This window comes from Saccopteryx leptura, chromosome 2 (genome assembly GCF_036850995.1).
Source record: "Saccopteryx leptura isolate mSacLep1 chromosome 2, mSacLep1_pri_phased_curated, whole genome shotgun sequence".
NCBI classification, from domain to species: domain Eukaryota; kingdom Metazoa; phylum Chordata; class Mammalia; order Chiroptera; family Emballonuridae; genus Saccopteryx; species Saccopteryx leptura.
The window spans coordinates 341,707,941-341,730,965 of NC_089504.1; the positions used below are offsets into that span (position 1 = coordinate 341,707,941).

General features: G+C 49.6%; 1 protein-coding gene across 1 annotated transcript; it reads right to left on the bottom strand.

The window, feature by feature from the left end:
• Nucleotides 1–1,613: 1,613 nt before the first annotated feature.
• Nucleotides 1,614–7,417, bottom strand: CCL5 (C-C motif chemokine ligand 5). The gene is made up of 3 exons (XM_066366293.1): nucleotides 7,277–7,417; nucleotides 6,059–6,170; nucleotides 1,614–1,841 (listed from the first exon to the last, which is right to left on the bottom strand). The coding sequence occupies exons 1-3, from the start codon at nucleotides 7,350–7,352 to the stop codon at nucleotides 1,754–1,756; spliced, it is 276 nt and encodes a 91-aa protein (XP_066222390.1). The 5' UTR covers nucleotides 7,353–7,417; the 3' UTR covers nucleotides 1,614–1,753.
• Between the last annotated feature and the right edge of the window lie 15,608 nt (nucleotides 7,418–23,025).

The following is a 23,025-nucleotide window of genomic DNA, read 5'->3' on the forward strand; positions in this document are numbered from 1 at the left end:
GACATGGGCCACCGAGCCAGGAGACGTGGCAACACTAGCAAACTGATGTCCTGTGCCCTGATGTGCTGCCTTGAGAAAGCCGGCACCCACCACTCATGTGGTATTCCTGCCAAACATGTTGAACCTGAATTTAATTATGAGGAAAACACTAGGCAAATTCAAACGAAATGTTCTACAAAAATCTGATCTGAACTCCTAGAAAATATCAATGTACTTAAAGACCAAAAAAGAAAAAGTTTGTTAAAGAGCACTAAAAAGACATGGCAGCTAAATTCAACGTGTATATGTAATTGTATCCTGGAGTTAAAAAGCAGCTACAAAAGACGTTATTGGGACAGTTGTGGGGATTTGATCATGACCTATATATTAGAAAATATTACTATGTCAATGTTGTTTTCTGAGCTTGTGATATATTATGGGAATTTTTAGGGATGAAGTGATATCACATCTACAACCTACTCTCAAATTCATTAAAAGTATTGTACCAATCATATATAACTATACACACATATATGCATATAGATAAAGCAGATGTGGTAAAATGTTAATATTCAAATCTAGATGAAGGGTATATGGCTATAGTCTTGCAAATTTCTGTATGTTTGAAATTTTGCAAATTAAATATGAAAAAAAAAAGCACACAGGCTTTGGCATTAGACCTGATGGCTTTATACGTCCCACCCCCCCCCTTTTTTTTTTTTTTCCTTTAGGACTTTGTGCAAGTTATTTCCTTCTCCTGCCAGGGTTTTCCCAGCTGTAAGGATGGTTAATAATACTTCCGCCCCCAAAGGGCGTGAGGATGGAGGACGGTGAATGTGAAGGGCTGGCAGTGCCTGGTGCACAGAGGGCGCTCAGCTATGCGAGCTACCATCACAACAGTGTATGTTGTCAATGTATGGTCACATGCAGGGACACACAGATGGGACATTTGGAGTGCTCCCGCTGCTTTATTTATTCTCTTTTTTTAAAGAACTGGGGTGTTTGGGGATTGCCATTAAAACTGACTCCAGGAGCAAGAATGTGGAGTAGCCCCCACTGGGGAGGAGCATAGGGCAGACGAGGGTGAAGGGGTGGTCTGAGCAGACGGTGGTGCTATGGAGGGAGTGAGATCAAGTGGGGGTGGGGATGTAGTGATTGTTGTATCCCCCAGAGTGGATAAACCGCTACTCACTTTCCGGGCTGTGCCCTGCCCATGCCCCTTCTCAGAGAGCTGTGCTCCCAGCCCTGCTCACTGTGCAGGGCCATGGCCTCCAAACCTAGGGTGGACGCCAGATGTGTGCAAGCCTTGGACCCCTGCATGCTTAACAGTCATGAGGAAGGACGGTTCCCGAGGAGAAAAACCAAGAGCCAGCTTTGTATCTGCCTTGAGAATTTTAATGGAGAGCTGATTTCTCACTTTTGCCTATCCCAGGGACGGGCCGAGATCAGAACTTTGGCCATGGGATATCACCAGAGAAGCCCAGTTTTCTCCCTTCTTCACCTCCAGGGGCACGCTGACATCCTTCCTGATTGCCAAGTCATGGCTGAGCTGAGGGGCCTGAAGTTAGAAGCCCAGAGCGCCCTGTGCACAGCGCAGAGCCTTGGGGGCTCTGGGAGGCCTTAGGTGGGGGAGGCTACCATAACTGCTCCTGTGTGGTGGAACTGAGGCCCTCCAAGGAGGGCTGGGAGTAAAAGATTGGGGAGAAGCCTTCTAAGCTGGTTAGGACAAGAGCAAGAAGCAACAGGAAAGTGTGCACAAGTTCAGCTCTCCATCCTAGCTCATCTCCAAAGTGTTGATATAGTCCCGCACCCATTTCTTCTCCGGGTCGGCACACACCTGGCGGTTCTTTCGGGTGATAAAGCTGTGGGAGAGAAGACAGTGAGATCTGGTCAGCGCCGGGCCAGCCAGTTCGGGAATGAGATGGACTGAAGGGTAAGAGGAGATGATGATGGTACCGGCGGGTCATTTCTGGAGCTCCATTAGATTGTGTCTGTGGCTTTAAGGAAAGGACATTTCCTCTGTTGATTCAAAGGGCTCCAAGCCAGAAGCAGATTTGTGTGCCTTGTAACATACAAACCTCATGCAGCCTGGACAGCTAAGGGGACTTGGGGCCCGAGGAGCCCAGGCTTGAGCTGGTCAACCACAGGCCTTGTCTCAGCACTTCTGTTGCAGACACTGTGCTGGGCGCTCAAGATGCAGAGAAAAAGGGGTGTCCTCCAGGAACTGGGTCATGGCCGAATAAGTGAGAGACAAGAAGTGGGAAAACAAACCTGCGAGGGGCCTGGGCCTCAGTACTTTTTAAAAAGCTCCTTGGATGGTTAAAATGTTTGCCCAAGGTTATGAAGCTCTGACGTAGAGGTAGGAGCTGTAAATGTTGGACTGGATTCATTATATGAGGTCTGCTTGAATGGACCTAGAGGCTGTTATGCTAAGTGAAATAAGTCAGACAGAAAAGACAAATACCATATAACCCCATGTATATATGGAATCTAATGAACAAAATAAATGAACTATCCAAACAAAAACAAACGCATGGGGACAGAGAACAAACTGATGCTTGCCAGATGGGAGGGGCGGGGGGCTGGACGGGGGAGTGAAGGGGTTAAGAAGTACAGATTGGCAGTTACAAAATAGCCATGGGGATGTAAAGTACAGCTTAGGGAATATAGTCAGTAATGTTGTAATAACTATGTACAATGCCAGGTGGGTGCTAGACTTATGGGCTGGATCACTTTATAAATTATATAAGTGTCTAAACACTAGGCTACACCTGACTAATAGGATACTGAATGTCAACTGTAATTGAAAGATAAAAATTAAAAAAACACCTGTCCTTCAAAAAAAACCAAAACCCCACAAACCTGTGATTTGGCTTTAGATAACACAGTGCCTGGTACACGGCAGATACTCAACAAATGGATACATCTATGTGTGTGTGTGTGTGAATGAAGGGACATAAACTGGAGTCTTGATTTGATCACTTACTAATTGGATTACCCTGGGCAAGTCACTTAGGACCTCTGAGTCTATTCACTTATCTCTAAAATGTGGATAGAAATAATTCCTTCTGCCTAACCAGGTGGTGGCACAGTGGATAGAGCATTGACCTGAGATGATGAGGACCCGGGTTTGAAACCCCGAGGGCGACAGCTTGAGCGTGGGTTCATAGACATGACCCTAAGGTCACTGGCTCAGCTGGAGCCCCCCTGTCAAGGCACATATGAGAAAGCAATGAATGAATCACTAAAGTGCCGCAACTATGAGTTGATGCTTCTCATCTCTCTCCCTTCCTGTCTGTCTTTCCTATTCTCTCTCTCTCTAAAAAAAATAAATTAAAAAAAAAATAATTTCTACATTGCACAGGTATTGAGAAGGTCAAATGAGATGGTGTGTATGCAGTAGTTTTAGAAAATACCATACATGCATTGTCATTATTGGAATGCTATGGGACCTTTGTTTTAGGGTGGATCAGAGCAACATGAGACCAAAGGCCCTGGTACAGGGCGCCATGGCTCAGAGAGGTTGAGGGCCTTGAGATATTGGCAATGTCAAAGCTCTGCTACCAATTAACTGGCCAGAATGTGCAGGGAGGTCTAGGAAAGCCAGAGACCTTATCTCTATAGGTGTTGATGGCATATGTTGAGGGTATTAAAAGGCTGGAGATCGCCCTGGCCGGTTGGCTCAGTGTTAGAGCGTTGGCCTGGTGTGTGGATGTCCCGGGTTCGATTCCTGGTCAGAGCACACTGGAGAAGCGATCATCTGCCTCTCCACCAACCCCTCCCCTTTGTCTCTCTCTCTCTTTCTCTCTTCCCCTCCTGCAGCCATGGCTTGATTGGTTTGAGTGCATTGGCCTGGGCACTGAGGATGGCTCTGTGGAGCCTTTCTGCCCCAGGTGCTAAAAATAGTTAAGTTGGGAGCATGGCCCCAGAAGGAGGCTGCTGGGTAGATTCTGGTCGGGTGCATATGGGAGTCTGTGTCTCTATCTCCCCTCCTCTCACTTGGGGGAAAAAAAGAAGGCTGGGGATCACAGGCTCAGTTTAGTTGCCTGCCTGACCTGTTACTGGGAAACTGGTTCTGTCTGGGAGAACCTGGGCCTAGCTAGCAGTGCTTCCAATTCTCATGTTACTTGGGGCTGACCCTGCCTACTTGCACCTTCTTGGTTTGGCTTCTCCTTCGGGATGTTTTCAGACAAAGTGAAGGCTTAGTTTGTCTGATGAGAACGAGGAATCTTGGTCCCTTTCATGGACCCTGCTCTATCGTGGGTAGTGTTTACTCTCAGGGAAGCTGCCTCCCCTTTTCTGAGCCTCAGAGCCACGTGACCAGCTCTCTCTCCCACCCTGCCATGCAGACGAGGGAACGGGGGCAGAAGGAGTATTCTGGGCTCTTGTGCCTCCTAGTGTTTTTCTTATATCGGGTGGTGAGAGAGCTTCAGACCCAGCCCCTGCCTTTCTTTAAGCCTGGTGTCATACAGGAAATCCTGATGACTCACTATCTTCTCCCCTTAGGTCTGCTTGGCCTGTGGCCAGGAAGTCAATGGTCAGGAAATGAACATCTGAGGTCAGGGTCACTCAGGTGATCATCTCTTCCTGCTCCCTGTAGAATGAGAACCCCGAGAAGAGCCCCTGCTCACCAAGCCTTCTCTTTCTTTCCCCACATTGTTGCCCCCTAACCTGCCTGACCTCCCTCTTACTTTTTTTTTTTTGCTCTGTCTCTTGGGAGCCTCCACCTTCACCTGTCCTTTGAGAATTGCTCAAAGTTACTGCCCTTCCTGTGCTTAACGAATATCTATTGAATGAGTTAGTGAATGAATTGCATTCACTCATGAAGTTTCACTTCATCATTATATAGAAAACTTCATGATTGCCCCATTTTCGTCCTTTTTTTTTTTTTTTTTTTCATTTTTCTGAAGCTGGAAACAGGGAGAGACAGTCAGACAGACTCCCGCATGCGCCCGACCGGGATCCACCCGGCATGCCCACCATGGGGGGACGCTCTGCCCACCAGGGGGCGATGCTCTGCCCATCCTGGGCGTCGCCATGTTGCGACCAGAGCCACTCTAGCGCCTGGGGCAGAGGCCACAGAGCCATCCCCAGCGCCCGGGCCATCTTTGCTCCAATGGAGCCTTGGCTGCGGGAGGGGAAGAGAGAGACAGAGAGGAAAGCGCGGCGGAGGGGTGGAGAAGCAAATGGGCGCTTCTCCTGTGTGCCCTGGCTGGGAATTGAACCCGGGTCCTCCGCACGCTAGGCCGACGCTCTACCGCTGAGCCAACCGGCCAGGGCTCCCATTTTCGTCCTTTAAGTCTCTTATGGTCTTAAATTTCTATGCAACTCTCACTAATGACCTTGCTATAGTAGAAAGAGGAGGGGGTTCAGAGACAGACTCTACCCCTCACTTACTGTGCAACCTTGGGCAAGTCACCAAACCTCTCTGGGTCTCAGTTTTATTATCTGAAACATGGAGAGAATTATGCATACCTGTCAGGGCGATTATAATGAAATTTAGAGATAATGCGTGCAAGACATTTGATACACTTTAGGCACTTCCTAGGTACTGGGGCTTATTATATTTTTTCAAATGTAAATTTTTTCAGATATAGCTTGCATATTTAAATCTCATTTTATTATTTCTTTGCCAATTGATAGTTTTTGTTTTTTTTTTAATATACAAGTGACTGCAACTAAGACCCTGATCTCTGACCTCTCTTCCCTAGTTCTTCTGAAGATGTAGGTGGATTTGATTGGCTGTGGGATACGGAAGACTTGGGGGGGGGGGGTTCTTCAATGGAAAGGGATGACCGAGTCGATCTTCACGCAGGGGCAGTGCAGATGATGTTCAAGTAAAAGTCCCATCTGTAAAGATCGGAGACCCAACCTAGACCATCAGAGTCAGGCGGATCTTCCGAGAAGACCTGGTCTACTTTTCATGACAACTGGGGAGTCTGAAGCTAGAGTGGGAGGAGCCATGGCTGTTTGAGCAGTGAGAAGATGGGTGGGAGTGGAGGGCACCTGGGGGGTGGGCTCTGCCACAAAAGATGTCCCTTCTGCACCCCCCTGGAGGTTCCACAGGACTGAGACTCACACGACTGCTGGGATGGAACACTTGCTGCTGGTGTAGAAATACTCCCGGAGGTGGGCGCGGGGCAGTGGGCGGGAGGTGTAGGCAAAGCAGCAGGGGGTGGTGTCCGAAGCATCTGGGAGAGGGAAGGAAGGAGACCCTGTATCATTGCCAGTATTTTTCATGATTTATCTTAAATCAATGGCTATCCTCCTTTGGCTGAAATGGAGGTTCAGAGAAATGAAGTCCCTTGGCCATGGACAGGATCGAGTGGGGATTCCGGCAGAGGACTGAGAGGGTCGCCCCAATTCCTCATCTAATCCTGGAGCTCAGCTGTAGCCTTCTCCCTACATCATAACCCCCGTGCCCTCAACTCTCAGGGCATGCTGGGCCTCCTCTTGATTTGTCTTGCCCTCCTAGGACCCTCGATGGATTCAGAACTTGGCTTCTTTGAAACCTAGAGTGGGCTATGGGAAGGCTTCTAAAACTCAGACTGAAGATGCATACTGGATCCTAGGAGCCTTGGCTGAGGTAAGAAGGGCTCTAATAGACAATGAGGACTTATTTTGGTCAGTTAATTCAGGACAACCCCGGGCAATGTCAGCTGCCACTTCTAGGCAGAGTAAGAGTGTTTTAGAGCCAGAGAGAACTGGGTTTGAACACCAGATTCCCCACTTTCTAGCTGTGTGATCTTGGCAAGTTACTTAACCTCTCTGGGCTTCTGTTTCCCCATCTGTAAGTCAAGGACAGCTAATCTGAGTAGTTGTGACTATTAAGTAAATTGATATATATATAACATGCATTCAGCATAATACTTGACCCATAGTAGGTATTTAATTAGCTTTCATTATCCTCTCCCAAGCCTCATTTTTCCAAGCTATGAAATGGGAAAAATGAGACTGTCCCAGGAGGGTTTTAGTTAAGTGCTTATAAGTCTCTGAAACTCTGCCGGTGTGAGGCATGAGTCAGTCATGTTTTGAGGTCAGCTTCAGCTGCCTCATCAGCCCAGACTCAGCACCTGCAAGCTTGGGTCATAGACCCTGAAGGACACAGGAAAGTTATTCAGAGGGTCCCTGCCATGAAGTAGCTTAGAGATCTATCGGGGACCACTGGACATCTGGGAAAAGCAAGAAGTAATAGTGTAAATCATAAGATCCAGACAGTCTAAATGCTATAGTTGAAAAGAATGCAAGATCTGGGCTAGCCTGGTGGTCTGACTCAGGTGGTCAGGACAGGACTTACATGGGGAGGCAGATGCAGGAGCGCAGAAGGCGGCCGCGGTGAGGATGACAGCGAGAGCGGCAGCGGAGACCTTCATGGTACCTGCAGGCAGAGGCTGGGGAGGTCCTGTGCTGTCCTAGGGTGCTCTGCCGGGACTCTATGCAGCTCAGGTTGGCCCTTTATAGGGAGTCAGGCCAGTAGAGGGGGCCCTCCCCCCGCGCCCCCAAGGGGAGTTTCCGAAACAGTAGCCATGCATTGGCTGAGCTCATAAGTGAAACTGCATTAAACAGAAAAGAAAATTGCAACAGCCTCCGGAAATTTGAGGCTCCTTTCCTTTTCCTTCTCCTTCTCCCTCTCCCTTTCCTCCTCACCACCCTCAGATCCAGAGTGAGCACATGGATTCCCCCTTGGCCCCCCCAGGAAGAGCTAGCACAGGCTGGTGGTAGAAAACCGCTTTCTCGGCTGGCACCCTCAGCATCCTCCTCCAGGGGGTTCCTCCCCAGAGGTCAGGAAGCTGCTTCCCTAGGGCAGATGGAGGAGCAGTTAGGACAGGATCTGAAACTACTAGGTGTTTATTTGGTTGCTTTCAAAGTTCTTTCTGATGTATTACAAGTCTGTATTCTCTCTCTCTCTCTCTCTCTCTCTCTTTCTCTCCCTTCCTCTCTCCCTCTCTTCCCATGGAAGAAAGTTATTTATGGGGTTTTTATTGAGAAGGGGATCCTCTGACATGTAGTCCCCACGGGAGGTGATTGGGGCAGTGGATCTGAACTGGACATTGGCAACCTTTCCACCAGAGATGAACTGGAATGGGTAATGGCTACAGGGTCACCCCATTTACTTATTGAGTGATCCTTTGAAAAGTTGCGTAGTGTCTTTGAACTTATAGGCTTGTTGAGAGAGAGATGATGATCACTAGCCATTTACTGAAGGCTGACTCTGTGCCAGCCACTGTTCTAAGGGCTTCCCATGTGTCAACTCATTTACTATTAAAAAAAATTTTTTTTGTTTTGTATTTTTCTGAAGTGAGAAGTGGGGAGGCAGAGAGACAGACTCCCACATATGCCCCACTGGGATCCACCCAGCATGCCCACTAGAGGGCGATGCTTTGCCCATCTCAGTCGTTGCTCTGTTGTAACCCGAGCCATTCTAGCACCTGAGGCAGAGGCCATGGAGCCATCCTCAGCGCCAGAGCCAACTTTGCTCCAATGGAGCCTTGGCTACGGGAGGGGAAGAGAGAGAGAGAGAGAGAGAGAGAGAGAGAGAAAGGAGAGGGGGAGGGGTGGAGAAGCAGATGGTTGCTTCGCCTGTGTGCCCTGGCTGGGAATTGAACCCGGGACATCACATGCCGGGCCAATGCTCTACCGCTGAGCCAACCGGCCAGGGCTCATTTACTATTATTATGTCCATTTTCTCACTTTACAGATGGGGATTAGTAAGTGCTGGGATCTCATCTCGTTTCTAGGAAACAAAAAGCTACAGATTATGAAAGCTGCAAAGGGATTCTGAGATCATCTTATCTGTGTTGCAGAGGAGGAAACTGAGGCCCAGAGACTGGGAATGACTTGCTAAGAACACACAGTGAGTGAATAATGGGCTCAGAACCCCAGTGCCCTAGCTCCTGCTTCAGTGCTCTGTCCACCAAGAACTCCCCATTCCAAGGTTCATGGTTGGAGACATCCTTGAACTGAGCCCATGTGGTGGTCTTGATTTCAGCCAGGCTTCTTGCCCCTTCCAAAGAGCTGGACACAGCAATCTTCTCAATTCCTATTTGGATAATTCAGAATTAGTGACTGTTTGGCCTGGGCTGGGCTGAAGTTGACTTCTGAATTATCTAAGTGAAAAGTGTCTGTTGACAGTGACAAAAGCAAACAAACTGAAAAAAGAATATTAACTTTAAAAGAATGTAATCTTATACCAAGACCGTTTCCTTGCTAGCTACTGTCATACAGGTAATGGTGGTGGAGTGACCAAACCACCCGGAAAGGGAAGTCCCTGTGTTCTTTCTTCCTCACAATTACGTTGAAGCAGGGTGGTTATTACTCTCATTTTGCAGAAGCAGAAAATGAGCCTCAAGACTGGTCATTAAGGTCCCCAGGGTCATACAGCTAATATGTGTTTCTGATGACCTGGAGAAGCTCTTTCTACTCACTCACATCTGTCAGGCATTTAATAGTTATTATGTCCTTTTTTGGTGCCAGGTGCTGTTCTAAGCTTGTCACTAGACTCCTCTCATTCCTTTCTTATTAACCAATTAACAGTAGAAACACAATTTTGGAAGGCATGGCCATCTCATTTAAAGAAATAAATTGCAAACACTTCAGAAACACTCATCCATCCACACAGCAATGTTCTGCCTGTTTAGTCGTTCCCTTCACATAGCCTCCTTAGTTACCAAACATGTGGGACGCTATGTGGCCTGCTGGTTAAGAGCAGGGGCTTTGGTGTTTCTCCCATTTACCAGATAGGTGGCCTCGGACAAGTTACTCAATCTCTTTGGTCTCAGTTTCCTCATCAATAAATCAGGGATAATAATGACTGCTCCACAGCTGTTGAGACAACTAAGTCCCAATAAATGTGCTCATGCTGTGAGTTCTTAGTACAATGCCTGAGCATATTAAATACTTAATGTTAGTTATTATTATAATATTATTACGAGTAAGAAAATGGTGGTCCCTTTAAGGATATTTTATATTTTAGGCTTTTCAGCAATCTACACAAGACCCCAATTAATTGGGAATAGTGACCTCTTATTTTATTTTAGTGAGAGAGGAAGGAAGAGAGGTAAGGGAGGAGAGAAGTGATAAACATCAACTTGTAGTTGCTTCACTTTAGTTGTTTATTGATTGCTTTCTCATATGTGCCTTGACTGGGAGGCTCAGGCCAAGCCAGTGACCCCTTGCTCAAGCCAGCAACCTTGGGCTTCAAGCCAGTGACCTTGGTCTCAAGCCAGTGACTTTTGGGCTCAAGCCAGTGACTTTGGGATCAGGTCAATGATCCCGTGCTCAAGCTGACGAGCCTGCATTCTAGTCAGTGACGTCAGAGTTTCAAACCAGGGCCCTCAGCATCCTAGGCTGATGCTCAACTCACTGTGCCATCTCCTGGTCAGGCTTTAATTTATTTTAAAGTGACCTTTATTTATTTTTAAGCAAATGGATCAGTTGAGGCTTAGGTGAAGGGACTTGCTTAAGGTTCTATAGCCTTTTTTTTTTTTTTTTTTTTTTTTTTTCTGAAGCTGGAAACGGGGAGAGACAGTCAGACAGACTCCCGCATGCGCCCGACCGGGATCCACCCGGCACGCCCACCATGGGGCGACGCTCTGCCCACCAGGGGGCGATGCTCTGCCCATCCTGGGCGTCGCCATATTGCGACCAGAGCCACTCTAGCGCCTGGGGCAGAGGCCACAGAGCCATCCCCAGCGCCCGGGCCATCTTTGCTCCAATGGAGCCTTGGCTGCGGGAGGGGAAGAGAGAGACAGAGGGGAAAGTGCGGCGGAGGGGTGGAGAAGCAAATGGGCGCTTCTCCTGTGTGCCCTGGCCGGGAATCGAACCCGGGTCCTCCGCACGCTAGGCCGACGCTCTACCGCTGAGCCAACCGGCCAGGGCAAGGTTCTATAGCCTTTAAAGTGGTAGAACTCAACATTGAACCCAAGTCTGGGTTCATGGACTTTCTACCGCACTGTATTGTTTCTAGAGAAATCCTGAACATTTTGCTAAGGTTCAGTTGTTCCATGTGGGCTCCATTTCTGTTTCCTTTCCTTGATCTTAGTTTCTCTCTTTAAGGTGTCCCACGTGGGGACACCAAATGTGTTGATGGACACGAGCTGAGGAGAGAAGTGAGGGAACTAACCCACAGGTGGACCCACATGATCCTTGTCTTTGAATGTTCAGGAACCTTTCAGCTGTGTGTGTGTGTGTGTGTGTGTGTGTGTGTGTGTGTGTGTGTGTGTGAGTGGTAGTGGAGGTAGGGTGCTGGGGTCAGTAAGCAGGAATAGGCGACGGGTACATACCTCAGGAGTATTCTTCCCTTTTGGTGGTTCTACTGGATTGTGGGAGTAGGGGCAGAGGAGGGAGAAGAATCTAATTGTAATTCCATTTCTGTTACCTACCTTCTCCTGTGCAAAATTCTCTGGCTCTAATTCACTGATTCCATGAGGAAATCCAAGAGCCTGTGTAAGTGAACAGTATGGTACCTGGGGAAGGTCAGTGTTCAATGAATGGCAACTATCATTAATAATTCACCCAGATTGTATGTTCCTGAAAACTAGGAACACCTGTCTGCCTGACTCACTGCACTGGTGGTTGAGAGAATCTAAGTTAGTAATGACTGTGAGCATGGTTAGGAGACTGTAAAATGAGGCAAAATAAAGTCATGAAGTTTCCCTGCCCTTCCTGTCCAGCCTGTGTGCTTGGTCTACACTGCTCGTTCATTTCTTATTCACTCCATTCACATCTGTAAAGTGAGAGATTGCTTCTGTTTTGGGTAATGGAGCCCTTTAAGAATCTGATGAGCCCTGACTGGTTGGCTTAGCGGTAGAGCGTCAGCCCGGTGTTTGGAAGGCCTGGGTTTGATTCCCAACCAGGGCACACAGGAGAAGCACACATCTGCTTCTCCACCCCTTCCCCTCTCCTTCCTCTCTGTCTCTCTCTTTCCCTCCCACTGCCAAGGCTCCATTGGAGCAAAGTTGGCCCAGGCACTGAGGACAGCTCCATGGCCTCCTCCTCAGGTGCTAGAATGGCTCTGGCAGCAACAGAGCGATGCCCCAGAGGGGCAGAGCATCATTCTCAGTGGGCATGCCGGGTGGATCCCGGTAGGGCGCATGCGGGAGTCTGTCTCTCTGCCTCTCTGCTTCTTACTTCAGCAAAATACAAAACAGAAAAAAAAAAAGAAAGAAACCTGATGAAAGCTGTGAACACTTTCCTCAAACACGTGGAGAGCTACTCCGACACACACATGTAATTTTGCTTCTAAGAGGCTCATAGACCCTGAAGGCTCATTGACAGGCTTCTCGAGTTCAGAGGGCTGGTTCTCCTCCACCTTCTTACCCCCTGCAGCCCTGTTCCTAGCAAGCATATTCCTTGCTGAAGCCGGACGCTCACTGCCTTCAGCCTCCTGCAGCTCCCGCCCTGCTCTCCTGCTCGGGCTTGCTTTCTCCTCTTTCATTCGTGCTGCCTGGACTAAGCTGGCTGCCCGCCCAGCCTCACACAGTGACGTTAGGAAACTAAAGCAGGCAGAGAAAGTGAAACCTCATCCCGACTGGATTCCAAAGCTTTACTCAGATCTGGAGTTCCCCTCTGACCATGTGGGGAGCCGCTTTCGCTTTTTTGCTGCTTTTTTAAAAAATGCCCGAAGCAGGAAAAGTCCCTCCATCCTCTAGAAATCCCAGTCTGGGTCCCAGGAGGAAAACCTGAGGCAAGGTCATTTCCTCCCAACGAGCCTTAGTTCTCCCCACCTGCAAATCGGAGAGATGCTCCGTGTGGGTCCCTTCTTCCCCACCCTTGTTACAAGCGTCAGTACTTCCCATGTGAGTCAGTGATGGACCTGCCGGCCCACCCTTCCTTGTTCCTCTGGGGTCCTGCTTGGGGTAGGTGCTCCTTGGGTGCTGTGGGAGGGTCTGTAGGGGCAGCAGGGCGGAGGTGCAAGCCCAGGCCTCCCAGCAGGCTCTGGGGACTTGCCCGGGTGGAGGCAGGGTTGAGTCCCTGTCCAGGACTCTGCCACATCTTGCCCTTGCCTTTAGTTCCAGCCCTGGCGTGTTCTTTCTATACTGTTCTATGCCGCACCTCCCCTCCCCTCCCCTCCCCATCACCTCCTGTGCAGAAGTCAGAGGTATTAACTATGACAACTGTTCTCATCCTTCCAACCACGTCTGGGCTGGATGGTTGCAGCTTAGCCTCCCTAATCTTCTCACCTTCACCACACGGGACAGTGGCTGTGCTCAGCTGCTTGTTTTCTGTAGCTGAGACCACACATGGCATGTTTGCTGCTGTGCTTACTGGCTTCCTGGAGGAGCCTGCAGCAAGGTGCCTTGGCGGGCGGGCGGGTGCCTGGGGAGAGAGGCCCAGGGGTAAGCATCGATTCTTCCAAACTTGCTGGGGGACAGATGGTCTCAGGTCCTACGCCTCCCTCCTGACCCCCTCCTTTGGAACTAGGGTCCCCAAACTACGGCCTGCGGGCTGCATGCGGCCCCCTGAGGCCATTTATCTGGCCTCCAGAAGGGGCACCTCTTTCATTGGTGGTCAGTGAGAGGAGCATAGTTCCCATTGAAATACTGGTCAGTTTGTTGATTTAAGTTTACTTGTTCTTTATTTTAAATATTGTATTTGTTCCCGTTTTGTTTTTTTACTTTAAAATAAGATATGTGCAGTGTGCATAGGGATTTGTTCATAGTTTTTTTTTATAGTCTGGCCCTCCAATAGTCTGAGGGACAGTGAACTGGCCCCCTGTGTAAAAAGTTTGGGGACCGCTGCTTTGGAGTCTGATGTTTGTTTTTGTTTTCCTCTGCATGCTTGTCAGAGTTCCTTCTCTGTGAGCACTCCCGAGTCCAACAACCCCGCTCCCTTCTGCTGTCCCCGGCCGGCCCTCGGAGAGGCCGGATTGGACGGGCAAGTGTGGGGTTGAAATCAGACAGTTCACTGACTCTCTATGTCCTTGGACAACTTATTAAGTATTCTGTGTCTTGATTTCCTTTCTGGAAATGGAGCCAAGTGTACTTTGCTCCTAGGACACTCAGAGGGTTAAGTGAGGGAATCTGTAAACTGCCCAGTACCATTTGGACAGAGGGAGATGCTAGGGAAACAGTTCCTTCCCTTCCTTTCCCCAGATGTCCAGGCTCCAGCGGCTCTTTCCTCCGTGTCTCCCCCCTCCCAGTGGAGCTGTCATCTCAGCTCAGTGTTAGGAAACGTGGGGGCAGGTAAGGGGGAAGCTGACAGTGATTTTCCGTTAGCTGTCCGGCACCGCAGTAGCTAATCTAGGCATTACTTCTCTTATTAGGAAGACAGCACATAGGAAACGGTGATGACTCAGGCCTGTCCTGAGCTCTTCCGCCTTCTGTCTCAGAGACTGGCCGTGGAGTGAGATGTGGTCCCCATTTTCTCTCTTCCGCCTGTCCCTGCAGGCTAGCACATAGACCCTTTCTCAAAGAGTTTCACCGACAGGCTTACAAAGGAAGTGACAAGTTTCGGAGTTTTACAGGAATCTCGTGGTTGTGCTCTGGATTCTGACCCTTTTTTGAGCTAGTCCCGGGAAGCCCGTTGGCTTCTTGCCCATTGCATCCATTCTCGGGGGCGGGGTCCCAGCCTCTTCTCTGTGCTGCCTGCCCTGCCCTCCACCTGTCCCCTCAGCACTATGCCTGCAGGGCATTCAGGCTGCAAAAATAAGGACATTAGTACCTCCAGTGGCATTTGTATCTTTGAGGCCCTTCCGCCCCCAGTGAGGAAGTCACAGGGGATTTCCTCAAAATGGACTTGGAAATTCTGTCCCTTAGTCAGCTCTGGTAGGGGCAGCTCTGGGCAGGGAAAGGGCACGGGCTCGGGAGTCAGGAGACCCGAGTTCTAGCTCCAGTTCGGCTCCAAACGTAGCTGGGAGGTTTTGGCAAACCTCTTGCCCTTCGTGGGTCTCAGTTTCCTCATCTAGGAAGTAGAGCTTTGAGGCCTTTCTCAGTTAAAATGTACAGAACTAAAGGAGTCCTGGCTTACAGGAGGAGATTCTGAGCTTAGGCGTCCTGTTGCTCCTAAAATCAGTTCACACCGCCCCTCCTGCAGGTAAGGCTGAGGGGTTAGCATTGCAGTCTCTTCTTTTTCTCCTACCTTCCAGGGCCTGGGACGCACCTGGTCACTTAGCTCTGAAGTCCTTCCACGGGCAGACTGCACTCATCCCCTGCTCTCCCTCTTACTCCTCCATTCACTCCTTCACTCCTTCCACTCTTCCACCCATCCGCGCCTTGATCTGCTCATTCATCTTCACATCTGTGTCACTTAAAATTCCTTGTGGATGGGTGCAGAAAACAACATTGGCTAACGTAAGCAGAAGGTACCACCATGCTGGGGGGTGGGCGGAGCTCAGAGAATGACTGGAGCCCTGGGGAACCAGACTTGGACAGGACAGGCGAGAACACAGGGAAGCTCTGGGTGTTTGGGCAGTGGGCACTCCTTGACTGCATACCCTGGGGGAGAAGTGATTCCACAAAAGGATGTTAAGCAGATATTTGATGAGGGGACTTCTGGATGCTGTGTAGGAAAAGAAAAGCAAAGAAACAAATCAACTGCTACTCTACCCATCCTTCCATCCATCCATCTGTCCATCCATCCATCTGTCCATCCACCCATCTACCCACCCACCCATTTATCCATCCAAACCATGCTCCCAGCCGACCAAGCAACTTGCCTTTATTGAGCACCTGTCGTGTTCCAGAGGCCATGCTAGGCACTTAGGGACAGTGCCAAGCCACCCATTAGAAACATCCCAAGAGTCTCCTCACAAAGGACGTGTCTGTGGAGCTGAAACAAGGATGAGGATCCAGGGAAAGGAGTTTATGTAGGTCTGTATATTAGAGGGTCCCAAACAACACTGGTAGGGACGTGGTGACTCATCCAGATGCAGGCAGATAAGAGGTGGCTTTGTGGACATCTCACATTGCCAGGAGATTGCTAATCATGAGCGCAGAACAGAATGTGGCCAGAATTGGGCACCAGAAACTCTGGGTCTGCCTCTAGTCTCTGTTCTTCCCTAGCAGTGGACAAGTGAACCTCCTTTTTCTTAGCTATAAAGTGGGAAGAGCAAATATGAGCATCCTGCCTTGTTTAGCTCAGAGAAGTGCTGTGGACGTGAAATGAGTTAGTAGACGTGAAACACTTTCCAAGCACAAAGAAAGAGAACGGTTTTCACCATGCTTGCTTCTCTTTGCAGCGTGGCTGATGGTAAGGCCTGTGGCTCATGTGCTCCTTCCACTTCCTTCACACCCTCACTGCCCACCACCCAGCGGTAACCACGGAGATGACCTGTTGAGCTTTTCAGTTCCTTCGGCTGGAGGCTGAATGCCCTGGGTAATCACTGCTACCCCCCTCCGAGAAGTGGATGGTCAAGGCTCTGTGGGCCCCCAGTAGGTTGGAAATAGTAGTTGGGTGAGTGTGTCCGTGTGGGGCAGGCCCTGGTTTCCTTTGTGTGGGAAGGAAATGGCGAGGTGAAGCCCTAAACCATGTGGGTGTTCCAACTATTTTCAGTTCGCTGTAGGAAGGAGCTAGAATCTCCAAGTTGTGGCCGAGTCAACACAGGAGACCGCAGCTGAGATCAGAGGGTGAGGCATCTGCTGTCTGGAGGGACTAGCCCTGGATTTACAGGGCTCCAGGCCATGACCTTGGCGGAGGCACGCCAACGCTCCGAGCCTGTTTTCTCATCTGTGAAATGGTGTCTTGCTTACAGGAAGCAGCCTTTTGTGGTGCTGGGCCATCTTTGTCACTGGTCACTTGATCTGCCTGTCTGCCTATCAGCTGGTGTTTTCCAGCTTATATGAAAAGCGCTCCTTTACCTCCTTCCACGGTTGCTGGGCTACATATTGATGCAAGTTCTATGGAGGGAAGTTTGGCCAAAACCTATTAAAATTTAAAAGCACATATTATATTTAATAAGCCCTAGAAATCCTTCTTCTAGGGATTCATCTTATACACATACTCACACAAAATATATACAAGACATTCCTAATTTGTAATAATGAGGGTTGGACACAGCCTAATCGTCTCTCTTAAGGGGCTGATTAAATAATTCTGGCGCTGTCATATAATGGAATGTCAGGCAGCTACAAAAGAAAGACTGAGGCAGCTCCCTGCCTGCAGGTATGGAATGATCTTTAAGATACAAGAACTTCAAAGGGGCTAGGGACGTCATTTCTACGTGTGTGTGTGTGTGTGTGTGTGTGTGTGTGTGTGTGTGTGTGACTCATCTATGCTTCTAAATGCAGAGGTTCTGGGAACAGGGGTAGGAGAGAGACCTCCTTTTCTTTGCACATCACTTTGTGTCTTTAGAATTTCCTATCCTGTGCATGCTGGATCATGAGTCTGGTCTGTTTATGGAAAGTCATCTGGCAGGACGTGTCCTGGTGTCCAGGGAAAATCCCCAAGGAATTTCAGTCCCAGTCTTGGTGCCTCTTGTATCCCTGAGTCCAGTGAGATATGCAGGTCCTCTCAGTGGGTTCTCCGAGGGGAGTCACTGACCCGCGGGTTCATCCTTGCTGTAGCCCCCCCATCCCATCAGGGAAGTGGGCTTTTAGAATTACACTTTGACACCAAACAACCAGCCTTACATCCCCCTCCCCCCGAAGAAGAGTGACATATGATCCCGTGGGGAAGGGGGAGGAGATCATTATCTCCCCTGACAGAGGGCTTCGGGTGAGGGCTTTGGAGTTGCACAAACTTTGGTTAAAATTTTCGCTTCTGCGGTTTAAGTTGCAAAAGCTCAAGAAACTTTCATGATCTTACTAGACAGTTTCCTCATCTCTAAACTGAGCTGCCTTCTACTGAGCCAAGGAGACTAGGAAGGGGAGGTGAGGTGAGGTCACTGGGACAGTGGCGGGCACAGCAGGTCCTCAGGAAATGGCTGTAGCTGTGTGCATGTGCGCTTTGCCGCTGACGTCAGTTCACTCTGCTGGGGCCCTTATCACCAAGCAGGGGAGAAACGGCAGTGGCTAGAGCTGGGCCCAGTTCAGCAAACACTGATGGTCCTCCTTGCCTCGCCCCCTCGTCCAGTAGAGGTGAAAAAGGCACAGTGCCTGCCCTCCAGGGGTGCATGTTGATAAGATGGTCTGGGACAGCCTCAAGTTTGCAGCTGCCTCTCCGTAGCTGTGAGGTCTGCAGACAGTGTGCTCTGCCCTCACATGACTTGCAGGACAGGATGCAGCAGTGGTGTTTACAGGGGACCCTCAGGGAAAAGGCTCATGTGCAAGCTGGAGGCTGCTCCATGAGGACGTGGCATCGGACCAGTAGGGACCTGGAGTGCAGCCTCCCCCAGCACCAGGGGCTCTTACATCCGGGCTCCACAGTGACCCTGCAGCACACTGGCCTTCCTTGCCACAGAGGAAGTTTTCTGAAAACAGGTGTGCCTCCCAGCTGCAGAAACATAGCTCCTTCTCCCAGGACGGGCAGTGGTGGAAAGCATGGATGTTGAGAGGAAGATAGACCTGGGTTTGAGTTCTTGCCTGGCTGTTGACTTTCTCAGTGGTATGTTATTTAGCTTAACACCTAAGTTTCCTTTTTTTTCTTCTTTTTCCAACTGAGATGTAGGGAGATAGAAAGACAGACTCCCTCATGCACCCCAGCCAGGATCCACTGGGCAACCCCGGTCTTGGGCTGATGCTTTGCCTATCTGGGGCCATGCTCGCAACCGAGCTATTTTTAGCACCTGAGGCAGAAGTTCCATGGAGCCATCCTCAGCCCCCAGGGCTGATGCACTAGAACCAACTGAGCTGTGGTTCTGGGAGGAGAAGAGAAAGAGAGAGAGAGAGAGAGAGAGAGAGAGAGAAGAGAAGAGAGGGGTGGGGTGGAGAAACCAATGGTTGCTTCTCCTGTGTGCCCTGACTGGGAATCGAACCCGGGACCTCCACACACTGGGCCGATGCTCTACCACCACACCAACCGGCCAGGACTAGTTTCCTTGTTTGTCAAATGGGGTTAATAATACTAGGAACTGTTCACTGTGAGGATTTAAAGAAATGTATGAGGCATCACAGAAATGTTTTGGCAGAGCTGGCTAAAGTTGAGCTGGTTAGTCTAACATGAGGGTAAGAAATCTTAGGAAAGGAATTATTATTCTTTGGCTTAGGGAAAATGCTTAACGGGCATCTTAGATTGTAAAAGGGGACCCCCCTCATTCCACCCCTACCTATATTGCCTAGAGAGGGCTAAACTGTTCTGCCTGAGGAAGAAATAGGATTGGGCATTGTTCATGGTCAGCGTGAGTCAGTACGGGGTTGTGAGGGAGAAGTGGGGTGGTGTGCAGAGGTCCCAGTTCTTGGGAAGAAAATTGGGCCAGGGAGAGATTCATTTCTTCTGTCAGTGGGTCTTTAAGACAGGGATCCTTATGACCTAATTTCAAGTTCTCACCCGAATCATTCTGTGCTACATTCAGAACTTAGCTTATGCCCAAATTTCTAGGAAACTTTTGCTGACACCCAATAGCTTAGAGCTGTGCTGTTTGGGGGGAGAAGGAGTGAGGGCCCTTCATGTCGGGTGAAGCAGTGTGGGAAGAAATAGAGTATTCAGTGGAAGCTGGGAACTGGAGGAAGAGGTGCCAGACTACATGAGCCGTCAGTTCTGCTTGGGGGCGTCGGGATGAAACTCGACTGCTTGGCGGTATCTGAGATGGAGGATGGAACGATTTTTCTGGGTATTCTGGTGGGGCTCTGCTCGGCCCCGTATCAGAGAATGCCAAGCAGGGGGCTTTAAAAGGATGGAGGGTGTGCTGAGAATCAGGTTGGTGGGAACTGGCTGGGGCAGAGGCAGCGAGTGAGGGCCCCGGGCCTGGACCACACCCAGAGAACACACCATGAGTTTCCCCAGCGTGGCTCTGTGGCAGTCAGGAGGGTTCACAGGCGAGGTGAGATGAGCCACACTCAGTGCAACATCAACTGAAGCCAGCAGGATGCGAATCATGTCCCTCAGCCCCAACCAGAGCGACAAGGCTGCCTAAGTGGCCCCTGCATCCGGAAGCCCTCTTGGGAGATAAGAAACAGCCCTTGACAGGGAGTCTAAACTTCACATTGGCGGCGAATGTCTACCTGATGTGCACGGCTTTATTCCAGATAGATGGCTTCCCAGTATTCTTTGCACTGTTGGTGGGTGCTATGCAGCATGAGATCAGTTACTGAAAATACAGAGAACAACTGCTTTTTTTTTGGTCTGTGTAAGCGGTAACATCTTTGACACTGGCGCATGATTAATGATGAGGAACCACCCCCACTGTTGCATCCACACACAGTGCTCCAGCCACAAACCACGCTCGCGTACTGCAGACACACTGGGGGCTTTCTAGCCTCGCAGCTGCGGATGCTCTGGCAGTCTCTCTTCAAGTCTTTGTTAGTGCTTCTGAAAACAGGAGGGGATCCTGAGAGCCAGCACCCCCTTATGTCCTACAGCTGTCCCCTGGTGGCTTCACTCTCTTAATGGGGCTTAATTCTACCCTTACCTCCCAGGGAGCAGGCTGGGGAGGCTCAGAAAGTAGGATGTGGAACTGTTTTGTTAAAAAAGAAAAATAAAAAGGAAGGAAGGAAGGAAGGAAGGAAGGAAGGAAGGAAGGAAGGAAGGAAGGAAGGAAGGAAAGAAAGAAAGGAGGAAGGGAGGGAGGGAGGAAGGAAGGAAGGAAAGAAAGGAGGAAGGGAGGAAGGGAGGAAGGAAGGAAGGAAAGAAGGGAGGAAAGGAAGGGAGGGAGGGAGGGAGGGAGGAAGGAAGGAAGGAAGGAAGGAAGGAAGGAAGGAAGGAAGGAAGGAAGGAAGGAAGGAAGAAAAGAAAGAAAGAAATGGAAAACACAGAGGCTGAGGCTGACTGACAGGGAGTTTGGGCTGGACCCAGGCTGAGGGGGTATCAGGTTGGATGGGTTTTCTCTTCATTGTTCTGTGGAATTTGTCCTTTCCTCCTGTAAAACGGGGGATAATGTTAGACAGTACTTCCCTCAAGGCTCGTTGGGAAGATGAAGTGAAACGACATAAAGAACCAGACAGCGTCTGGCTCACGGCAAGCACTCGGCACAGAAGAGCCGGTGTTATTCTGATTATTCTCTTCCACCCTCTTTACTTTTGGTTTCTCTCTCTCTCCCTCTTTTCTCTACTTTCTCCATCAGTGAAAAGGTGAATGATAGTGCCATTCAGACTCTACCGTGAGGAAATGGGAACTTTTCAGTTGGGAGTGAGGGGCTGGTAATAGGAATTGTCATGAACCCACATTTTGTGCAGCCAAGCCACAGCCGTGGGGACTTTCTACCGCCCTCACCTGCTGCTCCCTGAAAGCCAGTTCCACCACTCTCTAGGTGTCTGACCCTGAGCAAATAAATGGCTTCACTTTTTTGAGCCCTTTTTCTTATTGGTCATGTGGGGGATGGTACTCTATAGTACGTAACGTGCCTGGGATAATTAATAGGCATATTCTATGTCACAGGCCCAGCAGAACGCTTGGCTAGGCTCATGGCAAATGTTCAATACATGTAGCTACTTAAGCCAAAATGATGATGGCCAATAACTTAGGAGTCATTCTTGACTTTCATTTCCCTCACACCTTTCTTAGATTGGGGCCCCCTGGACTATGAGATAAAGATTTGAGTGCAAGTAGTCGACTGGGAGGTGGTCCCTGGAAGTTTCAGTAGGAAAACAGAGAAATGAAACGTAAAAGGGAAGGAAGCCACCGCAGGGTTCCTTAGTGAGCAGGTTCCCACTGTCATGGGCAGCCCTGCTGGGGCCTCTGGGGGACTGTGTAGAGCAGTCTCAGTGTAGTCCATCCTGCCCACCTCGGCCTTGGGGCGTGGGGGGGGAGCTCAGTGATTTCTCCACCAGATTGTTTGTTAGGATTCTGGAGCTTGGCTGCGGAGTCAAGGGCCTGTACTCCCTCTCACCACCACCCCCCACCACCCCGCTGGCAGTAAGCAAGTGAGGAAGCCTGTGGGCACCCTGCCCATCCTGTGGCCAGCAGCTAGAGGCCTCCTTGTTATTCAACCTCAGGACTGGGTCAAGGAGTCTGGTCAGACCAGGGAAGCCGCAGTGGGAAGTGGTTTGTTCCGAGTCTGCTGTGTCAGCTCCAAGCGCTGCTGCATCTCTGTCCTTTTGGTGATGCAGGGGTTACCCGGAGGCGGATTTAACGGCAGGCGCAACAGACACGCGCCCTGGGCCCCGACTTCTGAAGGGCCCCGCAAATCCCCAACTTTATACTTTTTTCTAATGACACCAAATTTGGTTTCATATGTGCAATTTTAACATTAATAGTATATAATATTTTTTATTTATCTAAAAATATGGTTAACATGTATTTTTATTTTCTCTGTCTCTTTTTTTTAAGGGGCCAATATTTTCTTCTGCACCCGGGGCCTCAACCGACCTTAATCTGCCTCTTGGGCCACCATTCACTTTGCTGCTGGTCAGGACTGTGAGACTTGGGCCTCCTCTCGCACTAGGATCTGGCTCATTTCACCTGGCCATCATGGAAGGGATAATTAACTTTTGTTGAAAGTAGCAGAAATCTAAATGAGCTTAATCAAAAAGGAAACCTAATGACTCACGTAACTGCAAAGTGTAAAAACTTCTAGGCTTCAGGTCTGGCTTGATCCAGAGACTCAAACAATGTCATCAGGGGTTTCTCATGCTCCACTTTTTATCCCTGTTTATTGTGTATGCTGCTCAGTTTTCTTCTCCTAAAAATGCTAGAGTTCCTTTATTCAGAGGTGGGAGAGAGGGACAAAGTCGTAATCTTTCATCATTCTAGCTTAGCCAGTCCCAGTAAGGAGCAAGCTTCCTTCTCCAAGTGTTCATTGCCAATCTTAGGGAGGTACTTGGTCTGCCCTTGGTGGAGACTTGGTGGGTTGTGTATCCACCTGTTGAACTAATCTCTACAGTTGGGTGTGGAGAGGGCCCAGAGACAGACAGTGTCATCAGGACCCATTATGGTCAGACACAAGATTGTCTGTAGGCACTGTGAGGGGTGACTGTGGGGCCGGGCACACTTCCCTCTACTGCCCTGACTCTATTTCCCTAACTCTACCAGCAAGGGGATGGGGACATAGCAGACTTCTCTGACACTTTTGGGAAG